Genomic DNA, 19,693 nt, shown 5'->3' on the forward strand with positions numbered 1-19,693 from the left:
GTCACCACACACCTACATGATGGTTTCGGTGGAGAAAAGCCCAACACTCATCAGGACAAGGTTTTATAAGATATGACAAATGAGGGGTGAGTGTTTCAAGCATCTAAATGGGGGGAGCTACTGTGGTCTTTAATATAATTAAAGCTGGTGCTGGGACCCAAACCATAAACTTAACTTCTGCTTTCCTCCTGATTCCTGGTTGTTAGAAAGGGAAGTGCCAGGGGCAGGCTTATAACCTGAAGGTGCAGATTTGTTGGGGAATAACCTGGAAACTGGTGCAAGATGCAGGTCTTGTTGGGACCCCTGGGGGGTAACCTGGAAACTAGTGGTAGGTATCAGCCTGTTAGTTAACTTGAATTCAGCCTTAGGTCAGGTCTCTAAGATGGAATCTGAACCAAAAAAAAAAAAAATTGATCTCTCAGGAGGTCACAAATCCAAGCCACCACCCCTGGTTTTTATGTGGGTGTTGAGAGATCTGAGCTAAGTTCCTCACACTTTCACGGCAAGCTCTTTAGCAGCTGAGACATCTCCCCAACCTCTCCTTTTGTCCATTTCAAGAAACTAAATGTCAAAGGTCAACTGAAGATTGTGCTGAGTGACCGGCTCGAAAAGAAATGTCTGGAAATTGCCCACCTCCCTCGGAGCTTTTCTCCTGGGATCCTGTGGTAGTTTTTAATCAGGGAAGTGCCTTTTGCAGTTTCTGAGTAGTTAAGAGGTTCCTGGGACACTCCACAACAGTTACCCTTGTAACTCGTCCTCAATGGACACCCTTAAACATGGCCCCTCAGATTCCTAGGCTGCCGCAAGACACCTATTCTGAACTCAGAGCAGACTCCCTCCCCAGCCACGAGCTCCCATGTTCTTTCTTTACTAAAATGATTGCTTTTGGACATGGTTTAATGAAATTTCAAGATGCGTATGCCGTTCTACCAATCCCTTGTGTGTCTGATGGCATTATTTCCTTATCATTAAACTCAAAGTCACCTTTAAAGTGATGACCTCACACACTTCTGTGTAAAGTGATGACCTCACACACTTCTGTGTAAAGTGATGACCTCACACACTTCTGTGTAAAGTGATGACCTCACACACTTCTGTGTAAAGGCCTTTTGGGAGATGTAAACATTTTCCCACGCACTTCATTCTTCATTCTATTTCTCTTCAGAATTAATGGCTAATTGTTTTTCCTTTATTTTGATGCCATTTTATGCGTTTTAAGGTTCAGTTTGGATGTCTTGTGAACCACTGCTCCTCAAACTCCAACCGTACGAATTGGTTAACAGTGTCCAGGTCTCACCCCAGACCATCTTTCTGAAATCTTAAGCCATGTTCTCAATCATACTTTTAAAAATATTTTCAATTTAAACTTTTATTTTATTTCATTTCTCTTACATTTTTTGATGAGTATGTGTGCTTTGCCTGCATGTATGTATATGCAGAGTGTGTGTCTTGTAATTATGGAGGTCAGACCTGGAACTGGAGTTACAGATAGTTGTGAGGCACCACGTGGTTGCTGGTAGGTGAACCCAGGACCTCTGCAAGAGCAGAAAGTGCTCTTAACTGCTGAGCCATCTCTCCACACCCCTCCCTTTTACCTAATTTTTTTCTCTTGCATTCTTTTTTTCCCATTTTTATTAGATATTTTCTTCATTTACAATTCAAACGCTATCCCAAAAGTCCTCTATACCCTCCTCCTGCCCTGCTTCCCAACCCACCCACTCCCACTTCCTGGCCCTGGCATTCCCCTGTACTGGGGCATAGAATCTTCACAAGACCAAGGGCCTGTCCTCCCAATGATGGCTGACTAGGCCATCCTCTGCTACATATACAGCTAGAGACACAGCTCTGTGAGGTACTGGTTAGTTCATATTGTTGATCAACAATATGAACTTACCTTATTTTTAAGGAGAAGGTCTCACTAGGTAGCCCAGGCTGGCCTAAAACTTCTGTTCAGCCAAAAATAGCTGCAAATTCAGGTCCTTCTGTCTCAGACTTTCAAGTGCTAAGAACACAGACACATGCCACCTTCCAGAGCTTTCTACTTCCTTCTTGAATTTGTGGGGTGTGTGTGTGTGTGTGTGTGTGTGTGTGTGTGTGTTATGTATACATATATGCATGTTTCCATATATGTGGGCATGTGTGTAAGTGCCAGTACATGAGTGCCTGTACATGAGGATGCCCAAGACTGCTGTCAGGTGTTATTCTCCATCACTTTCCCATCTACTCACCAAGGCAGGCTCTTTCAGTACAATGCAGAGCTCATTACATGGCTTGTCTTGCTAGCCAGCTTGCTCTGCAGACCCCCTGTGTCCACCTTCCAAGGCTAGGGTTGCAGGCATGCTACCACACCAAGGCTAGGGTTGCAGGTATGCCACCATACCATCCTGGCATTTATCTGGGTTCCAGCCCACACGATTACACAACATGTGCCTTAACCACTGAGAAATCGCCCCGTGCATCCTCATTTTCAGATGTCGTCTTAGCCAGTTGTTTATCCTCCAAATTCTACCCCAACCAAGGATAAGAGCCTCCATGAAGTCACTTGAAGTATAAAAACACCATCTGTGCCTCCCTCAGGTACTTGTTGGTTTTTTTATGCTCAGGGCTTTAACATGATTAGCAACACCTTCCTGACTTCTGACTGGGGCCTCAGTTCCCACAGGTATGTCAACTGGGAAGAATCGGTGTGGGGTCAAGGTGGACAGGTCCAGCCGTGGTGCCTCGGAGGCATGCTGTAGGAGAATGGGCCATCTGGAGCCCAGGAACGGAGTGCCAACTTCTTAGCTTAGAAAAAGTGACTCCAGATGCAGAGCTTAGCAATGGTGCTAGATAAAAATCGCAGGTGTCAGAACTATACTGCTTATTAAAAAAAAAAACTAGAAATGTTTGGAAATATGGTAACCTACTTGAATTTGAAGTCATACTGTTCTGAAATGTTTCTTCAAACTGCTAGCAGAGCACTAACACTAACCCATACTCTATGCACAACAGTATTCCAAAGCCAGATAGCATTTCTTATGCCCCAGTGCTATCTGCCTTTAGCTTAGATTTTTCATAAAATGAGGATCATTGTAATACCCTATGCATTGTAATGAGAATTAGACTTTAACAATGCCTATCGCACAGTAAAAGATCAGCAAGCTTTATTTTAAATTATAGATGCCTTCATTGCTCATTTCTCACTAAGCATTGTTATATCAGTTGCTTTTCTGTTGCTGAGATTATAAAAACAACAACAACAACAACAAAAACCCACCTAATTTCGAAGGCAATCATGAGAAAGAGTTCATTTGGGCTTACAGTTCCAGAGGGAGAGTCCATCACCATGAGAGAAGCACCAGGAAGTCGAGAGATTACATCTTCACCCGCAAACACAGAGAGTGAACGGGAAGGGGGTGAGGCCATAAAAACCTAAAGGTCGCCCCTACTGATGCACTGCCTCCAGCAAGCCTCTGCCTTCCAAAGATTCTACACCCTGCCTTCAAAAGCACCACCAACCAGAAACCAGGAAGTGTTCAAATACGTAAACCTGTGAGGGACAATTCTCATTCAAGCCACCACACATTGCAACCAGTGCCCCTAATCCTGGTCTGGAACCAGTGTGGCTGTTTCTTTTACAGTGAAGGATAATATAACAACAGAAATACAGGGTGAAGGAAAGAACTGTTTGGACTTCACAGAAGGTAGAGATCCTAGGATGCTTTATGTGTAAAATTAAGAACCCTGTTTTCTTCCCAGGGATATTGCTGCTAGAAACTGTCTGTTGACCTGCCCAGGAGCTGGAAGAATAGCAAAGATTGGAGACTTTGGGATGGCCCGAGATATCTACAGGTGAGAGGATTGCCTTGCTCTGCCCACACCTTCCTCCACCAGCCAGTCTCCTCAAATAGATGCCTGGGCTGGCTTATATCTAATATCACCTTGTATCTTGTCAACTTCCCACATGAAATTTCAGTGAGTATATTCCAAGACATCAGAACCACCATACTTGATAGCATGGTTTGCCTTGGCTTATCACTCAGATTCTAAGCCTGAGTCGTTGGCCATGTTCTCACACAGAGAATGACATGGACACTTGACACTTGACGTGTGGAAAGCTTTGAAAGGGGTTTTTATGTCTTACTCAACCCCCTCCCCTCAACACTCAAAGATTCTAAATGGCTTTCTACAGTGGCTTTCATCACAGGCATGAGCTCTCCAGGAAGGACAGGCAAACAGCCTTGCCCACACCCAGAGGCACAGAAATCGAGTTCACCAAAATCCCTAGCTCAGCTTCATTGTCTGTTCCCCTGTGACAGTCTCAAAACAACATAAAAATTACCAGTGAAGGAATGATCATGTAGTGAGGTGATAGAGTCCTTGTAAGGTATGTATACACAAGGTCCAGTCTTGGTCTTCAAGACTATAAATAATGATAATAATAGTAATAAATACAGAGGGGTTTTTTTTATATATAAAATAGAGTGGTTCTGTGGAACTTTCTCTTTTTACTCCCCATTCTTAGTTTCCCCTTCTATTTATTTTCAACTCTGGCATGGCAGGTAAGATGAGCATACTCTTTGCATGGTTGCTAATTAACCCATTCATTGATGCAACTAAGTGGGATCATGGGCACATAGAGCTTTCATTTCCTGAGGATTACATAAGAAGCCATCTGGAAGCCACAGAGGACTTTGGTGAGAATTAATACCCATCTCCAGAGACACATGGGTGCTACTGTCGTGCTGGGACCTATGGCCATAGTGTATGGAGGACAGAACCGTGAGGAGTTCTTTGGAGCTATCCACAGCAGATAGTGTTACCTGACTTCCAGATCTTCCACTTTACCTCTCATCCCTGATCTTAGCTATTTTTCTCATTCCTGGGATATTATATGCTGACAAAAGCATCTTAAGGAAGAAAGGGTTTGGGGGGGTGGGTCTTGGCTCAAAAGCACAGTCCATCATGGTGGGGGAAGTCAAGGCAGGAGAGGCTGGAAGTGGCTGGTCACATCACAGCCACAATCAGGAAGCAGAGTGCGATGAATGCATGCTCAACTTGCTTTCTTCTTCTTCTTCTTCTTCTTCTTCTTCTTCTTCTTCTTCTTCTTCTTCTTCTTCTTCTTCTTCTTCTTCTTCTTCTTCTTCTCCTTCTCCTCCTCCTCCTCCTCCTCCTCCTCCTCCTCCTCCTCCTTCTTTTTCCTATCCAGAACCCAAGCCAAAAGAATGATGGCAACCCCTCTAAGGTGTGTCTTCCCACCTCACTTAACCTATTTGAGACGATCCCTTACAGGCATGCCCAAAGAGGTTTGTCATTCAGGTGATTCTAGATCCTGTCCTGCTGAGAATCAGTTTTAACCATCACAGCCTCCCCAAGTCTCTGCATCCCTTCTTGTACTTTCTCTGGACACTGGGGATGGCCTCCAATTTCAAGTACAGCAGTGTAGTGTGTTATCCGGCGCTTTCTTCCTTACTGGGTCTTCCTCTCTGACAACTTCCTGGAAGTCAGGATTTCCATCTCCATAACACACACTTGAACTAGGTAAATTTAAAGCAATGAAAATAGGGATTCTGGACCACAGTTTCAGAGCCCTAAGTCCCTAATCATTGGTTTGACTCTGTTGTTCAGCCTATGGTATTACAGTACATGGGGACAGGAACACATGGCACCATGTTCACCTCATAGTGGCCTCAAAGCAGTGATAGAAAAAAGGATGACTGAACTGTGGTCCACACATCTTCAAGACATGCTTCTAGTGACCTAACTGCCTTCTGATAAACCCCACCATCTAGAGCAGGGACTTTCAACCTTCTTAATGCCGTGACCCTTTAATACAGTTCCTCGTGTTCTTGTGACTCCCAACCATAACATTATTTTCATTGCCACTTCATAACGGTAACTTTGCTACTGCGATGAAATGTAAATATTTTTGGAAATAGAGGTTTTTCCAAAGGGGTTGAGAACTGCTAACTGAAAGGTTCTACTACATCCCAGAAGTACGCCAGGTGGTGACCAAGATTATAGCACACGGCTTCTAGGGACAGCTAAGATCTAAATCAAAGCAAGCCCTTATGTCCAGACGTCAGCCATACTTGTTTTTGCTGCGGTCCCATGCATTTATAGACGAGCTAGGCTGGAATGGTCTTTGAAGAGAACTTGACCAGCTCCATGAATGCTGCTCTGTGCTGTCTCTAACCAGCCGCTCCTTTCTCTACCCTTATTGTACGTACAGAAAAATCAATCTCTCATCCACAGAACTCCATGGCTCCTATATTATCACACGCCATGTCTGGGCTGCAATCTCAGGTGTGTGGTCTCGTCCACTGAACTGTATCCTTGGGAGAAAGAGAGTCTATGATTTATTTATCTCCTCAGTACATGGCAGAGTACTTGATACATTCTAATACTCAGAGCATGTTTATTGAAGTCATTAATTAGTGTAGACAGCTGGTAGGAAGCTGCCTCCCATAACACACAGAGGCCCAGAACACTAGGTGTGGAATTGGCTTAACGGGTAAATGAGTTAATTTATTAGTTCTTATTAGCCAGTTGTGTCAATGGCATTACTGATGAAAACCAATAAATTAATTCGTCTGTGTGCTAAGCCAGCTCCACGAGCAGCCCCGTGTCCTTCTGTCTGGGTGTGTTACAGGAGGCAGCCTCCCTCCGGCCAGCTGTCTACATTATTTGTTTGGTACCTACAGTGAGTGAAACGCCACTGTCAGACTCCCATGGAGGGTCAGAAATGAGTAAGACACAAGCCCTCCCATTCTGGAAGTCAAATTACTGTAGGTCATCAGAAACACGCTGTACTTCTAAGGGCACAGTAATGTTATTCATCGTGAGTTATAATAAACAAAACCCAACAGGGAAATCTAAACAACTGCTAGGAGGGACCTTAGTCACTGCATAGATCTTTTCCTCTGTGCCTCCAGTGGGCCATTAAGTGACACCAAGATTCTTAACTAAATGATCTGTGCTCCCCTGCTCTCCTCCCCAGCCACCCAGGCCCTGTCTTTAATTTTGGTTTGTTCTGAGGCAGGCAGAGCTTCTGTTCATTGACCCCTTCAGATCCAAGCGTCCGTCTCCTCTTCTCCCCACACAGGGCCAGCTACTACCGAAAGGGAGGCTGCGCCATGCTGCCGGTCAAGTGGATGCCCCCTGAAGCCTTCATGGAAGGGATATTTACCTCTAAAACAGACACATGGTGAGTCTTTCCACTGCCCTCTTCCAAGTATCACTGTGGCTCCAGATGAGGACCATGGACCACCTGGACCACACTCCTCCGGGAGCCCCTTTGCGGGTGAGATGGGGAGGAAGAAGCCTCCTCAGTAAGGCGCGGAAGTGATCATTTATCAGAATGGCCAGAAAGGCCTCTTACAACGCACATCACCAGACCCCACCCTGAGAGCTGATGAAGAAGGAATGGGATTCACGTGAACTTGCATTTCTACCAAGCTCCCCAGTGAGACTGACTTCAGTGGGTGGGAGGCCGCACATTGAGACTCCTTTATCAACCGTTTAAAATGGCAAATTGAACACAAGCTCCCTCACAAAGCATGAACACACACACACACAGACACACACACACACACAAACACACAGCCAGTAAAAGGAGTCTTTAGAATTGCATTAAACCCCAAAAGAAGAAAAAAAAAGATGGGGAGAACAAAACAACAACAAAAAACACTTAAAGCAGGTTAGACCTGGACAAGCTCGTGGAGAAGTCATTTCCCCACAGGAAGAGGAAAATGTTGACTTTCAAACCTACGATTCAGAGTCAGAATCACGCCGTTCAGGCTCCTGAGAGTCCCAAATGTGCAGGAATTGAAAGCATGGGAATAGCAAGTAGGAAAATGGGTTAAAGGTCAGTAAGAATTAACCCACTCCTCTGGCTCCACCCTTCACCCTCTGAATTCTTCGGCCTGGCCTTCCTCTGTCATTAAGGCCCATGTTCTCCCATCAGAGAGATTCCTAAAGTCCCTCGTGTTGGCAGCCTCGACACCACCATCAAGCTTGTTCTTTCAACCCTCGAAAGAGTGACCCCAGAGTCTCTAGTGGAGTGGCCACACCCGAAGGGACCCCAGCTGCCATCAGAGGCTAAAAGCAACAAGCAGAGGATGTGGCTTTGCTCCAGAGCCGAGACTCTCAGCCTTCCTAACACTGCAACCCTTTAATACAGTTCTTCACGTTGTGGTGGCCCCTGACCATACAATTATTTTCATTGCTACTTCCTAGTTGTAATTTTGCTACTGCTATGGACTGCAATGTAAATATCTGATAGACAGGGTATCTGATAAGCAATCCCCAAAGGGGTCACAACCTATAGGTTGAGAACCGCTGCCCTAGAACCCCAGAGGGACCAACTGCACAGTATCATTGTCACATCTGCCCAGAAGCACTTCTTTCTGATGCGCACGCTTCATCTGAGAACAAATTTCCATTATGTTACAGCTCCCAGTGAATGGCTTCTTTTTTTTTTTTTTTTTTTTTTTTGGCCTGGCTACCATAGGAAATACCAAAACCGTCAAGGAGGCTCTCTGAGCCCAAGGGTCTGTGGACAGCAGCATCCTTGCCAGGTCACAGGGACAGGGGAGTGACAGGGAAGTAGCAGAGAGGGACTCACAGATGAGAAAGCTGACAAGCTCAGCCTCAACCAGGAGACTGAGGCCAGCATCAGCATCCTGTCACCTACTTAGGCACACACTCCTAAGATGAAGGATGTGAGCATGGTCCTGCCCAAACTCCTTAGCCCTGGTGTAATCGTAAGAAAGGCAGGTGAGTCCCAGCTGAGAGATACCCCACCAAATCCCTGACAGGGCTGCTCAAACCTGGCGAGGCCACAGCAAGAACAAGGAAGAACCCTAAGGGAGCGTGGCCACTCAGTGTGATGTGATGCCGTAATGGGATCTGGGAAGAGAATGGGGAAATTCAGCGAGAGCTGAGGAAATCTGAATAAACTATGGGTTTTAGTTAATAACGCCTTAATGCCGATCCATTAATTATAATAAATGTACCATGCTAATGTAATGCTAAAAATAGTGGAGAGCTGGGTACGGCATGCATGGAAACAGTATTTGCAACACAATCCCTTCACAATGTGAACCATCCTATTACAAAATGAAGTTTATTTCTTTTTAAATCTGATAACGGAAATGTAAAAGCTGTGGATAGATTGGAACATGGAATTAAGTAACTCTTCAGGGAAATGAAACAATTCTAAAGGGACAAGAGGCATAGGAAAGAAAGAAGAAGAAAATGGAGAAGATGGAGCCAATTGATCGGATATCCTAGCAAAGTTAGAGTCCCAGGAAGAAGGACATGGGAAATGTAGAAAATAAAATTGGCAAAGAAATGCAGGAACATTTCTCCAGAATAGAACCTCCGTCTCCGGTGTGAAGGTATCCACTGTCAAGCAGCAGAACTTGAGAGCCACAGACAAGCAAACCACCATAACATTCCAGGACTCCGCGTGCTTCTATGCAGGAAAAGAGAGAAAATGGTCAGAGGCTAAAGTCACGGTGTCAAAGTGTCATGCAAATGGTCCCTAGCATAGAAAACACAAGGCCATGGGAATGGCCCGAGTTTTGAAAGCCCCACATTGAGGTGACAGCCTTAGATGGAAGACCCCCCCTTCCAGACTTGGGTTGACCATTGGTTATTTCTAGGCCTGGGAGATTTGCCTTGAGCCAATAACCCAGTGAGTCTCAAAGTGGGGTGCACAGGCCAGCGATGGTGGTGATAACTTGGGTAATCATGGGCAACACCCACATCCCAGCCCCCTTCTCCCTCAAACCTCATGCATCAGGAACACCAGGGGTGGAGGCCTCGCCACCTGTTCTAACAAGGCCTCCAGAGGAAGAACATGGGCACCAGAGTGGCAGCCACCCGCCATGCCCCGAGGCAGGATAACAAGCACAAGTTAGTAACTGTTCCGAATACCTTAGTGTCATGTGACCCATCAGCCTTCTCTTGAGCATGTGACAGTAGCCACAGGTTGACAGGGCACAGATGCCCTTGGGCCAAGATCTTCATTGGCACACAGTTTACAAAACAGAAAAGAAGAAAAGAGCAGCCTATCTCATTCTCAATCAGAAGATGGAAAGACAAACGGACAGAAACTACAGACAGAGTTGTATAAAAAGGCTACACTAAGCCTACAGTCTCAACTCGGAAAGATGTTCATCCACATTTAAAACTTTAAAATAATTTTGCAATGCAAAAATATTGATGGAGTGAATATACAGTCTTAGTTGTACATTCTTCACTTGTTCAAAGTGGGAGATGCACTCTAAACTTCAGTGGAGGGGCCAAGGGGAGAACGGATGGGGAGGAGATACGTCTATATTTGTGTATTCAAGAAGAAAAGGCATCAGGAAGGCAAAATAACACCCAGATTCTCTCAAATGATATGCCACATACCTGTAACCCCAGCAATCGGGGTGCTTAGGCAGAAACACTGGCAGTTTGTGACCCACCTGGGCTACATAATGTCAGGCCAGCCTGAGCTACAAGCAGACCTTGTCTTGTCTTTTAAATAACTAACGACAAAAGGTACTGCAATCACCAATGAGTAGCTGTCTCCATTTACCCATCTGTAGACAGAGAATGTATAGTGAAAACTCTTCAGGCCTCTGCTTTGTTGGATGTTTTTATCTGTTATAATGTTATTTGCTAAAGTGGGGGAGGGGTGCCTTCTTTTCCCTTTAGATCGGAAAGGCCACAGGAGAGGGGACAATTCATGTTCTTGGCAATAGGTTTATTGCACCAACACAGCAACAGTGAAAGCTGTGCAGTGAGTGCTGCTCGGAAGGCGGTTCTCTCTCTCTTCCATGTCAGGCCCGTGTTTTCTAAGAGCAGAATCTGCATCGACGTACTAGAACGAAGATGGATTTTCTTTCTCTGAAATCTGATCATCAAACTAAGAGAATAAAACTGTCATCCAGAGAGAAAATATCATTTCTGGAACCTAATAAACGGTGTTCTCAAACGTCCTTTAAAACAAATAGCAGGGAAATCAAAAGACAATTTCCAAAAGAGGAAAATGTCTCACTTGATGTCAAAACACAGACAGAAAAAGTAAAACAGAATATTTTCAGTGCCGAAAGCAAAGAGGTGAGAGGAAGTGGTGGGTGTGTCTATTAAAGACAGCCCCACCTTTAATCAAAAGCCAGTGGGGAACAGGGCTTATTTTATAAAGTGTTGGAAGAGTCCTTCAGACAAACAAGCCAATTTTGACCCTTCTCTCCCACTGTACATTAAGTCTAGCTGAATTCGAGGAGATGAGAAAACAAACACACCTAGAAGATAGCAAATATGCAGCCTTTGGTAAAGAGAAGATTGCAAAACTGCGGAACTCAGAGAAGTCACGAAAACTTAAGAAATATATTTAATGACTTGAAAATGAAGGCCATCGTTACACTAAGATATTAGTCACAAAGCAACTAATAGAGATTGTGGCTAGACTCGGCAGTGCGTTCTTGTAATTATAACTCTTTAAGGCGCGGAGGCAGGAACGCCGGACTCTCAGAGCCTGCCTGACTACAGAGCGAGTTCAAGGCCAACCTGATTTACTGCCAAACATTGAATTTAAAACAAAGGAAAATGGGACACAGGGCTGGAGACTGAACTTGGTGGTTAGAATGCCCAGCGTGTGTAAGACCCTGGATTCAATCCCAGCCTCACCTTAAAATCCACCAAAAAATAAGCATCTTTGTTTTTGATAAAAGATTAACATGTTTAAAACATACAAAGAAGGTCTAGGACTCAAAAGGCAAATTGAGATACTACAATAATATTCCCTGACAGATAACCCCGTGCAAAAAATGTGAACAGACAATATATGATTAGATGAACAGACTTCATTAAAACACTCTACCATATAAAGTCATGGGTTGCCATATTTTCCCAGACCTGAATTCAATGCCCAGAACATACATGCTGGAAGGAAATATCATTGATTTTTTTTTTTTTTTTTACCATTCTATTAGTCTGAGACCGTTTATCTAAGGAAGTTCTGGTAACCCATCCTACATTCCCAGTACTCCGGAGGCAGGGGGATTTTGAGTTTGAAGCTCGCTGGGCAATGAAGCAAACTTGAAACCTCAAGCTGTAATACAGAATGAGACTCTGTCCCAGAAAAAGTAAAATAAAATTAACTAAAATCAAGGTGCAGAAAGATGGCCACTCAAGGTTCAAACTATTTTGAAAACCGAAAGAAATGCGATAAGGGCAACCGTGTTTCATGGCAATCGAGTATTTCACAGACACTTCACACCCTAGTTATAAGACTTTTATTTTTAGCATGGAAAGCAATGGTTCTGTGATGAACTGAACAGAATCATCAAGGCTCCATAGCCTAGAAACCTAGGCACAGAGCTCCACCAGAATGAAGAACGTGTCGCAGGAGCCATCTTTTAATAGAGAGTCCTGGGTGGCACTTGGTCATTCTCTTCTCTTTTCTGAACCTAGAAAGTCCACTGGGACTGGAGAGATAGCTCAGTCAGTGACATGCCTGTAGGTGACATGCCTGTAGGTGACATACCTGTAGGTCACAGGAATAAAGACCTGCTTCTGTCTTTGGAACCCACAAGAAGGGAAGAAAGGATGGAGGCTGAGTGCTGGCATGGCTGGGGGGACAGGAACAGGTGGACCTCTGGGGTTCACGGGGTTCATACTCAGCCTAGCTTTCTTGGTGAGCCCTGGACCACTGAGAGACTGTGTCTAAAAGTGTTTTATAAAGTTTCTTTTTATTAAAAAGGCAAATTAGGAACAGGGGAAATGACCCCATGGTTAAGAGCACTTGCCTGGGTACCTGGATTCCAGTCCCAGCTCCCATACTGAACAGCCCACACCTGCCTATAACTCCAGCTCCAGGGAATCTAGCACCTTCTTCTTGCTTCTATGAACACCTACAAATACAAGCACACACACACACATACAGAGAGGGGGAGGGAAAAAAGACAGACACAGAGACAAAGACGAGAGATTTCATAATTCTTAAAAATTAAAGTAGATGGTTTCTAAGAAACAATATTGAAGGTTATTGTCCTTTGGTCTCCGTGTATATGTGCGCAAATGTTTGTATGCATAAGCTCACACACACACACGCACACACATGCACACACACACACACGCACGCGCGCGCACACACACATGCGCAGGGGAAAGGAGTCCTTTGTTACAGAAAATGGTTTAAAGGAAAACATAGTAAGAACTTAGGTTTCTCTGTATGTGTATGTGTCCACATCACTATCTGTGTCTTCTGTTCTCTGCCCAGGTCTTTTGGAGTGTTGCTATGGGAAATATTTTCTCTTGGATATATGCCGTACCCCAGCAAGAGCAACCAGGAAGTTCTGGAGTTTGTCACCAGTGGAGGACGGATGGACCCGCCTAAGAACTGCCCCGGGCCTGTGTACGACCTTTGGGAACTTCCTACTAGAAACTGAACATGGTTTTGTTTTTATTTGGATCTGCAAATGCACCTTTAAAATTAAAGTGAAGTTGGTAGCCTTCTTTTAAGATGTCCCGAGAGTGTCCCAGAGACTTCCGTAAGATGGGTCAGTTTTCCGGCCCAACAAACACAATAATGTTATCCCAGAAAGGTATCCATTACTAGGCTAGAGGCTGCTGCAGACTCACTTCTCCTACATGTCTCAGTTGCCTTTAGAAATGTGTACCCCAGACCCACCCAGTTGGCCCTGCACTCTTAAGTATATCTCCCTTAAATATCACCCCCAGCACGCACGCAGGAAAAAGAGAGAGTGGGGCAGTGGTGGCGCACGCCTTTAATCCCAGCAGTCGGGAGGCAGAGGCAGGCAGATTTCTGAGTCCGAGGCCAACCTGGTCTACAGAGTGAGTTCCAGGGCTATCTTTCTTTAAAAAACAAAGAGGGGGGGGTGAGCTTGTCCCCTATAGTGTCCCTCACCTCCTTTCCAAAAAACAAGATGGGGAATAAATTACTTCATCCTAAACATGGCTTTAGAGAAGTGGCGTTTGATGTAAACTACCTGGGTGTCTTTGGGGATGATCCCCTGTCCCTCCAGCAGGGGGCAGCATAGATCAATCACGTGGACCTACTTGTCTCCCCTTCCGGTGCTTCTCCTGACTTTTCATTAAGGCGCTCATCCTTTCAGATACCGGATAATGACGCAGTGCTGGCAGCATCAGCCCGAAGACAGACCCAACTTTGCCATCATTTTGGAGAGGATCGAATACTGCACCCAGGTATAAATGTTTTCACCCCTTGACCAGCCTATAATCTACACGGGGAAACTGTTTCAAGACACCAGAGAATAGTGCTAATTGTGAGACCCGGTATTCCTGATCCCGGAAGTGACAGGATTTTCATCCCGCTTTGCCAATGTCCTACAATAAACACTGGAAACCTCCCACTTTCATGTCACAGGGCCAGACAGAATCTATTCAGTTCGCAAGCATAACGACGTCCCTGCTAGACAGCTAATGTTGTGTGTTCTTCTTAACAATTAAAGTATAATTGCATCATTCCCCTTTCCTCACTCTGGCCCCTCCCATCTCCAAACCCACCCCTTAACCCTGTTCTTCTCAAATTCATGGCCTTTTATTATTATTATTATTATTATTATTATTATTATTATTATTATTATTATTTATTATTATTTCATATGTATATAAATACTGTCTGCAGAATCTACTTTGTATTCCGTGTGATTTCATACGATTTCAGGGCCAACCACTTCTATTGGATAACCAATTAGAGGATTCCACCCGGGGGAGAATAATTCTCCCCTCTCGGCTACCATCAGTTGCCTGTAGTTCTTTGTCTAGGAGTGTGGCCCATGATGTTTCCCCCTGTCATGTTAGCGTGTCTGCTGATGTTTGGTTCTTCTTCAGGTACCCATATTGTTGCGGTATCAAGGACAGCTAGGCAGCTACTTGTTTTGTAAATGAAACGGGATATAAAGGAGAAGAACGATAGCTCTCAAGACTTACAACCTGGCTAAACAAACATTCCCATTAAATAGATAGTAATTACATAATAGCTAAACCGCTCTGGAGAAATGTTCAAACCATTTATCGGTAGCACTGGTGTGGACTTGTACTATATAAGTTGCTTTTCCATGTTTTTTTTTTCAAAGATTTGTTTTTATATTATGTTTGGGAATAAGTTTGCCTGACATGTATGTTTATGCACTACACACTTGCAATGCCCATGGTGGCCAGAAGAGGGCGACAGATCTCTGGTCTGGCATTTACAGCCACCAAGTGGGTCCTGGGAACTGAACCTGGTTCCACCAGAAGAGCAAAAAGGGTTCTTAACTGCTGAGCCATCTCCAGCCCTGGATTTCCACGTTGTTTTCATTTTGTTCTCAAGGAGGGTTCTTTTTTTTTTTTTTTTTTTTTTTGGTTTTTTGAGACAGGGTTTCTCTGTGTAGCCCTGGCTGTCCTGGAACTCACTCTGTAGACCAGGCTGGCCTCGAACTCAGAAATCCGCCTGCCTCTGCCTCCCAAGTGCTGGGATTAAAGGCGTGCGCCACCACGCCCGGCCAAGGAGGGTTCTTTTTATCCCACTTTATAGAGGAGTAGCGGGCTAGGCTAAGAGAGATCCCTCTCCTGCTTCCTCCCGTCTTGACTGAATCGTGACTGTTCATCTTCGTCCTCAGCAGACGGTACCTCCCCACTCATCATCAGCTGGACAGGGGAATAGAGGTAGTTGCGGGAGGATTCTTTCCCTCCCGTGTCTCACACCGACCCAGAGCATCTTCCTATCAGGGTCTCACCAGCAGCCTCTCAGGACTTTATGTCAGTGACCAGTTTTTCCTTTACTGTATCCCATCCTTCCCTCCCTCCCTCCCGCCTCTGATCCTGTCAGCATACAAAATTAAATTAGCATCCTCTCCCTATGCCCTACACCCCCACTTCAGCCTTGTTCCCCAATTTCACTTCTACTAACGTTCTCTCCCACCTACAAGTTGCCCCCTCCGACTCCCTAACATGACCCTTTCCCAACTTCATGGCTTTTCACCATTGCTCTTGTTTGTTAAGGCCAGTTAGCGCCACCTGTACATATTATAATGCTAGCGTTACTGTTGCTGTGATGAAACCACGACCAATGACCAAAAGCAAGCTGGGGAGGAAAGGGTTTATTAAGCTGACACTCCCATACCACAGTTTATCACTGAAGGAAGTTAGGGCAGCAACCTGGAGACAGGAGCTGACGCAGAGGTCATGGAGGGTGCTGCTTACTGGCTTGCTTTTCATGGCTTGTTTGCTCACCTTCTTACAGAACCCAGGACTAGGAGTAGCCACACACACAATGGGCTGGGCTCGCCTCCATCCATCACTAATTAAGAAAATGCCCTACAGGCTTGCCTACAGCCAGATCTTATGGGAGCATTTTCTTAACTGGCGTTCCCTCTGCTCAGATGACTCTAGCTTGTGTCAAGTCCACATGAAAACCAGCCAGCACACCTTAGGTGCACGAGCATGAGCTCATCTGCTACACACAGGATGCCATCAGGTGTCCGTGCCACTGAGATATTTTAGAAAAGTCAAAGAGTGAGCCACTATCTCTCTAAATTCCCTCAACTGGGACCAAGGGCTGACACTTTCTGCAAACTTCAGCAACGGTGTGTCTAGCCACACTGTTCCAGCCCCCTCGTGGGTCCCAGCTGTGAGGGTGACCTGCCTTCTTCATCTAGCTGGACTTCAGTGGCCATGTTATTGGGGGAAATTGAGGATGAACCAGGGAAGCTTGCTTACTGACATTTAGTTTATTCTGTCCTAACAGGAATAGAATACTCTCATAAACACAAATACACATCCACATACCTTCTTTGGGGTGTTTTCTCCAAGATATATAATATCTTTGCGAAGGCAGGTGGTTGTACAGCTGCAGGCCGTAAAGGACTGACTGTGGGAGAAGCTGGCAATAAGTGAAATGACTTTTAAAAAGATATGTGTAGTTGTTTTCTTAAACCCTTTGCTGATGGAGACTGGACTGGTGTGCTGTTCTGTAAAACCTAAGTAACAGAGGTTTTCCCTCCATTTGCAAACATTATTACTGAATTAAATTTCCCTGGAGCTTTCTCCCACACACTTTCCTTTAAACCCATGGCAACCGCTTCTGCTCTCGTCTTACAGTCTATGACGCTGACAGAGATCTAGCATGAGCCAGGTTTCTGAATGGGCAAATGAGCCTCTGCCTTGGAACAGCTGCACAAGCAAGGAGACCACACAACACAGAGTCACCATCAAATACGAGGAAAGCTGCAGGCGCTTAGGGAAGGGGCAAACAACACCCTCTGTGCCAAATGTGGTGTCCCTCTTCCCTGCCTCCTTCCCTACAACAAAACTAAAGCCACATTATCTTTTGTCTTTGAAGGTTGCAAGGGTATTTTTGGAAATAGACCACAATATTTTGAAAGTAATGTAAAAACAAAAACAAACAAACAAACAACAAAACAAAACAAAACAAAACAAAAACAGGCTGGTAAGATCGCTCAATGGGTTAAGTAAGATTCTTGCTTGCCAGAATCAAATGACCTGTTTGACCCCCAGGACCCACATAGTGGGAGGGCAGAGAACTCCATAGGTTTGTCCTCAACTTGCACACACACACACACACACACCAAGGCACACGCATACCTGCACACATATACATACACACTATAAATTAAATCTAGTAAAAAATTTTTAAATCTGTAAAAAGTGCCCCAGGGGCTTCTGCTCTGCCCCTCCCATCCCACTGCCCCCAGGCATGGGTGCCTACCCCCCAACCCCTAAGCACTGGGTCCCCTCTCCTCCTCTGGTGAGATTTCAAGAGTAGTGGTGTTCACTCTGTGCTCTGATACCTACCTGTCAACTAATGTGTTAGCTTGCTTTTCTGTTGTTGTTTTCCGTTTTCGATAACCACTGTGTGCAAATGCACCTGCGGGGGGGGGGGGGCGTTATTTCCTCGGAACACTTTGTCTATCATCACCGGAAGCCAGGACAAGAGCTCAAGGCAGGAACCTGGAGGCAGGAACTGAAGTAGACCATGGAGGGAGATTGCTTATTGGCTTGTTCCGTTTGTTTTTCATATAACGCTGGAGGGGTGCCCCCAACGAACTTAGCTCTCCCACACCCATCATTAAGAAAACGCCTCCACAGACAAGGCCACAGGCCAATCCGATGGCGGCAATAACTCAGTTAAGGTTCTCTCTCTCCTTCCAGGTGACTTTAGTTTGTATCCAGTTGACAAAAATGGATCAACTGTTAACAGTTAACTCCCCTCCCCGCCCCCTTCTCTCTCCTCTCTCTCTCCTCTCTCTCTCTCTCTCTCTCTCTCTCTCTCTCTCTCTCTCTCTCTCTCTCTCTCTCTCTCTCTCTCTCTCTCTCTCTCTCTCTCTCTCTCTCTCTCTCTCTCTCTCATCTCCTCCAGACACAACATCTCTCTGATTCTGTGTTCATCCATCCTCTCTCTGTCCCCACAGGACCCTGATGTGATCAACACAGCTCTGCCCATCGAATACGGTCCAGTAGTAGAAGAGGAGGAGAAAGTGCCCATGCGCCCCAAAGACCCCGAAGGGATGCCGCCTTTGCTGGTGTCTCCCCAGCCTGCGAAGCAGGAGGAGGCGTCCGCAGCTCCCCAGCCCGCAGCCCTGACGGCACCAGGCCCATTGGTGAAGAAGCCCCCGGGTGCGGGAGCGGGTGCTGGTGCTGGTGCCGGTGCCGGCCCGGTGCCCCGAGGTGCGGCCGATCGGGGCCACGTGAACATGGCGTTCTCTCAGCCCAACCCTCTCCCGGAGCTGCACAAAGGCCCGGGATCCAGAAACAAGCCGACCAGCCTGTGGAACCCCACCTACGGCTCTTGGTTCACCGAGAAGCCTGCCAAAAAGACCCATCCTCCGCCGGGCGCCGAGCCGCAGGCGCGGGCAGGAGCGGCCGAGGGTGGCTGGACCGGGCCGGGCGCGGGGCCCCGCAGAGCCGAGGCTGCGCTGCTGCTCGAGCCATCGGCGCTGAGCGCCACCATGAAGGAGGTGCCGCTGTTCAGGCTGCGCCACTTCCCCTGCGGCAACGTCAACTATGGTTACCAGCAACAGGGTCTCCCCTTGGAAGCCACAGCTGCGCCGGGGGACACCATGCTGAAAAGCAAGAATAAGGTCACCCAGCCGGGGCCCTGAGCCCCTGTACTCCACTAGCTTCTCCTCCTGGCGGAGCCGGAGCCCACCCAGAGGGAGATGGACAGGATGGCTCCACCACAAACCCGAGACCAAAACTTTCATTTTTGTGCCAACTTGTTTTGAAGTGCCACATTTTAAAAAAAGGAAACTTGTGTTTTTAAGATGTGTTAGAAGGTTTTTTGAGCATGGGTTCATCTATCCTCTCAAAAGAAGAAAATGCCATTCTTTAAAAAAGAAAAAAGCAATCAGTGCAAGGCCCAGATTGGTTGCGCCAAGTTTTCGTGCATGGTCTGCTGTACAGTCCCCTAAGGCTTCTTTCCGAATTTTGTGTGCGCTCTGCTTCCGCGTAGTCAGAAATAGCTGCTTCCGCGTCTCATCGGGGGGAGTCCTCGGTGTTTCCTTTGCCTTATGGATGTGAACCACTCGAGGGGCGGGCGAGGGAACAGAAATAAAGGAATTAATGTCAGTGACTCCGCATGGGGAGAGACATTCTTTACTTGGAAAAGAAGTCAGCTGACATCGCTGTGGGTGGTGGTTAGAGGCTTTTAATTGTTCTAACTCATTGCCTA

General features: G+C 46.0%; 1 protein-coding gene across 1 annotated transcript in view; it reads left to right on the plus strand.

The window, feature by feature from the left end:
- Alk (ALK receptor tyrosine kinase) overlaps nt 1-19,537 on the plus strand; it is a 735,816-nt gene extending 716,279 nt beyond the window's left edge. Inside the window, exons 25-29 of the mRNA XM_021185679.3 lie at nt 3,739-3,831; nt 7,085-7,186; nt 13,259-13,393; nt 14,115-14,205; nt 18,435-19,537. Of these exons, the coding sequence (XP_021041338.1) occupies nt 3,739-3,831; nt 7,085-7,186; nt 13,259-13,393; nt 14,115-14,205; nt 18,435-19,124 (1,111 nt within the window). The 3' untranslated portion in view covers nt 19,125-19,537. The remainder of the gene's footprint in view (nt 1-3,738; nt 3,832-7,084; nt 7,187-13,258; nt 13,394-14,114; nt 14,206-18,434) is intronic.
- Nucleotides 19,538-19,693: the final 156 nt, after the last annotated feature.

Source organism: Mus caroli, unplaced genomic scaffold (assembly GCF_978045245.1).
Source record: "Mus caroli unplaced genomic scaffold, Mus_caroli_1 scaffold_18, whole genome shotgun sequence".
Classification (NCBI taxonomy): domain Eukaryota; kingdom Metazoa; phylum Chordata; class Mammalia; order Rodentia; family Muridae; genus Mus; species Mus caroli.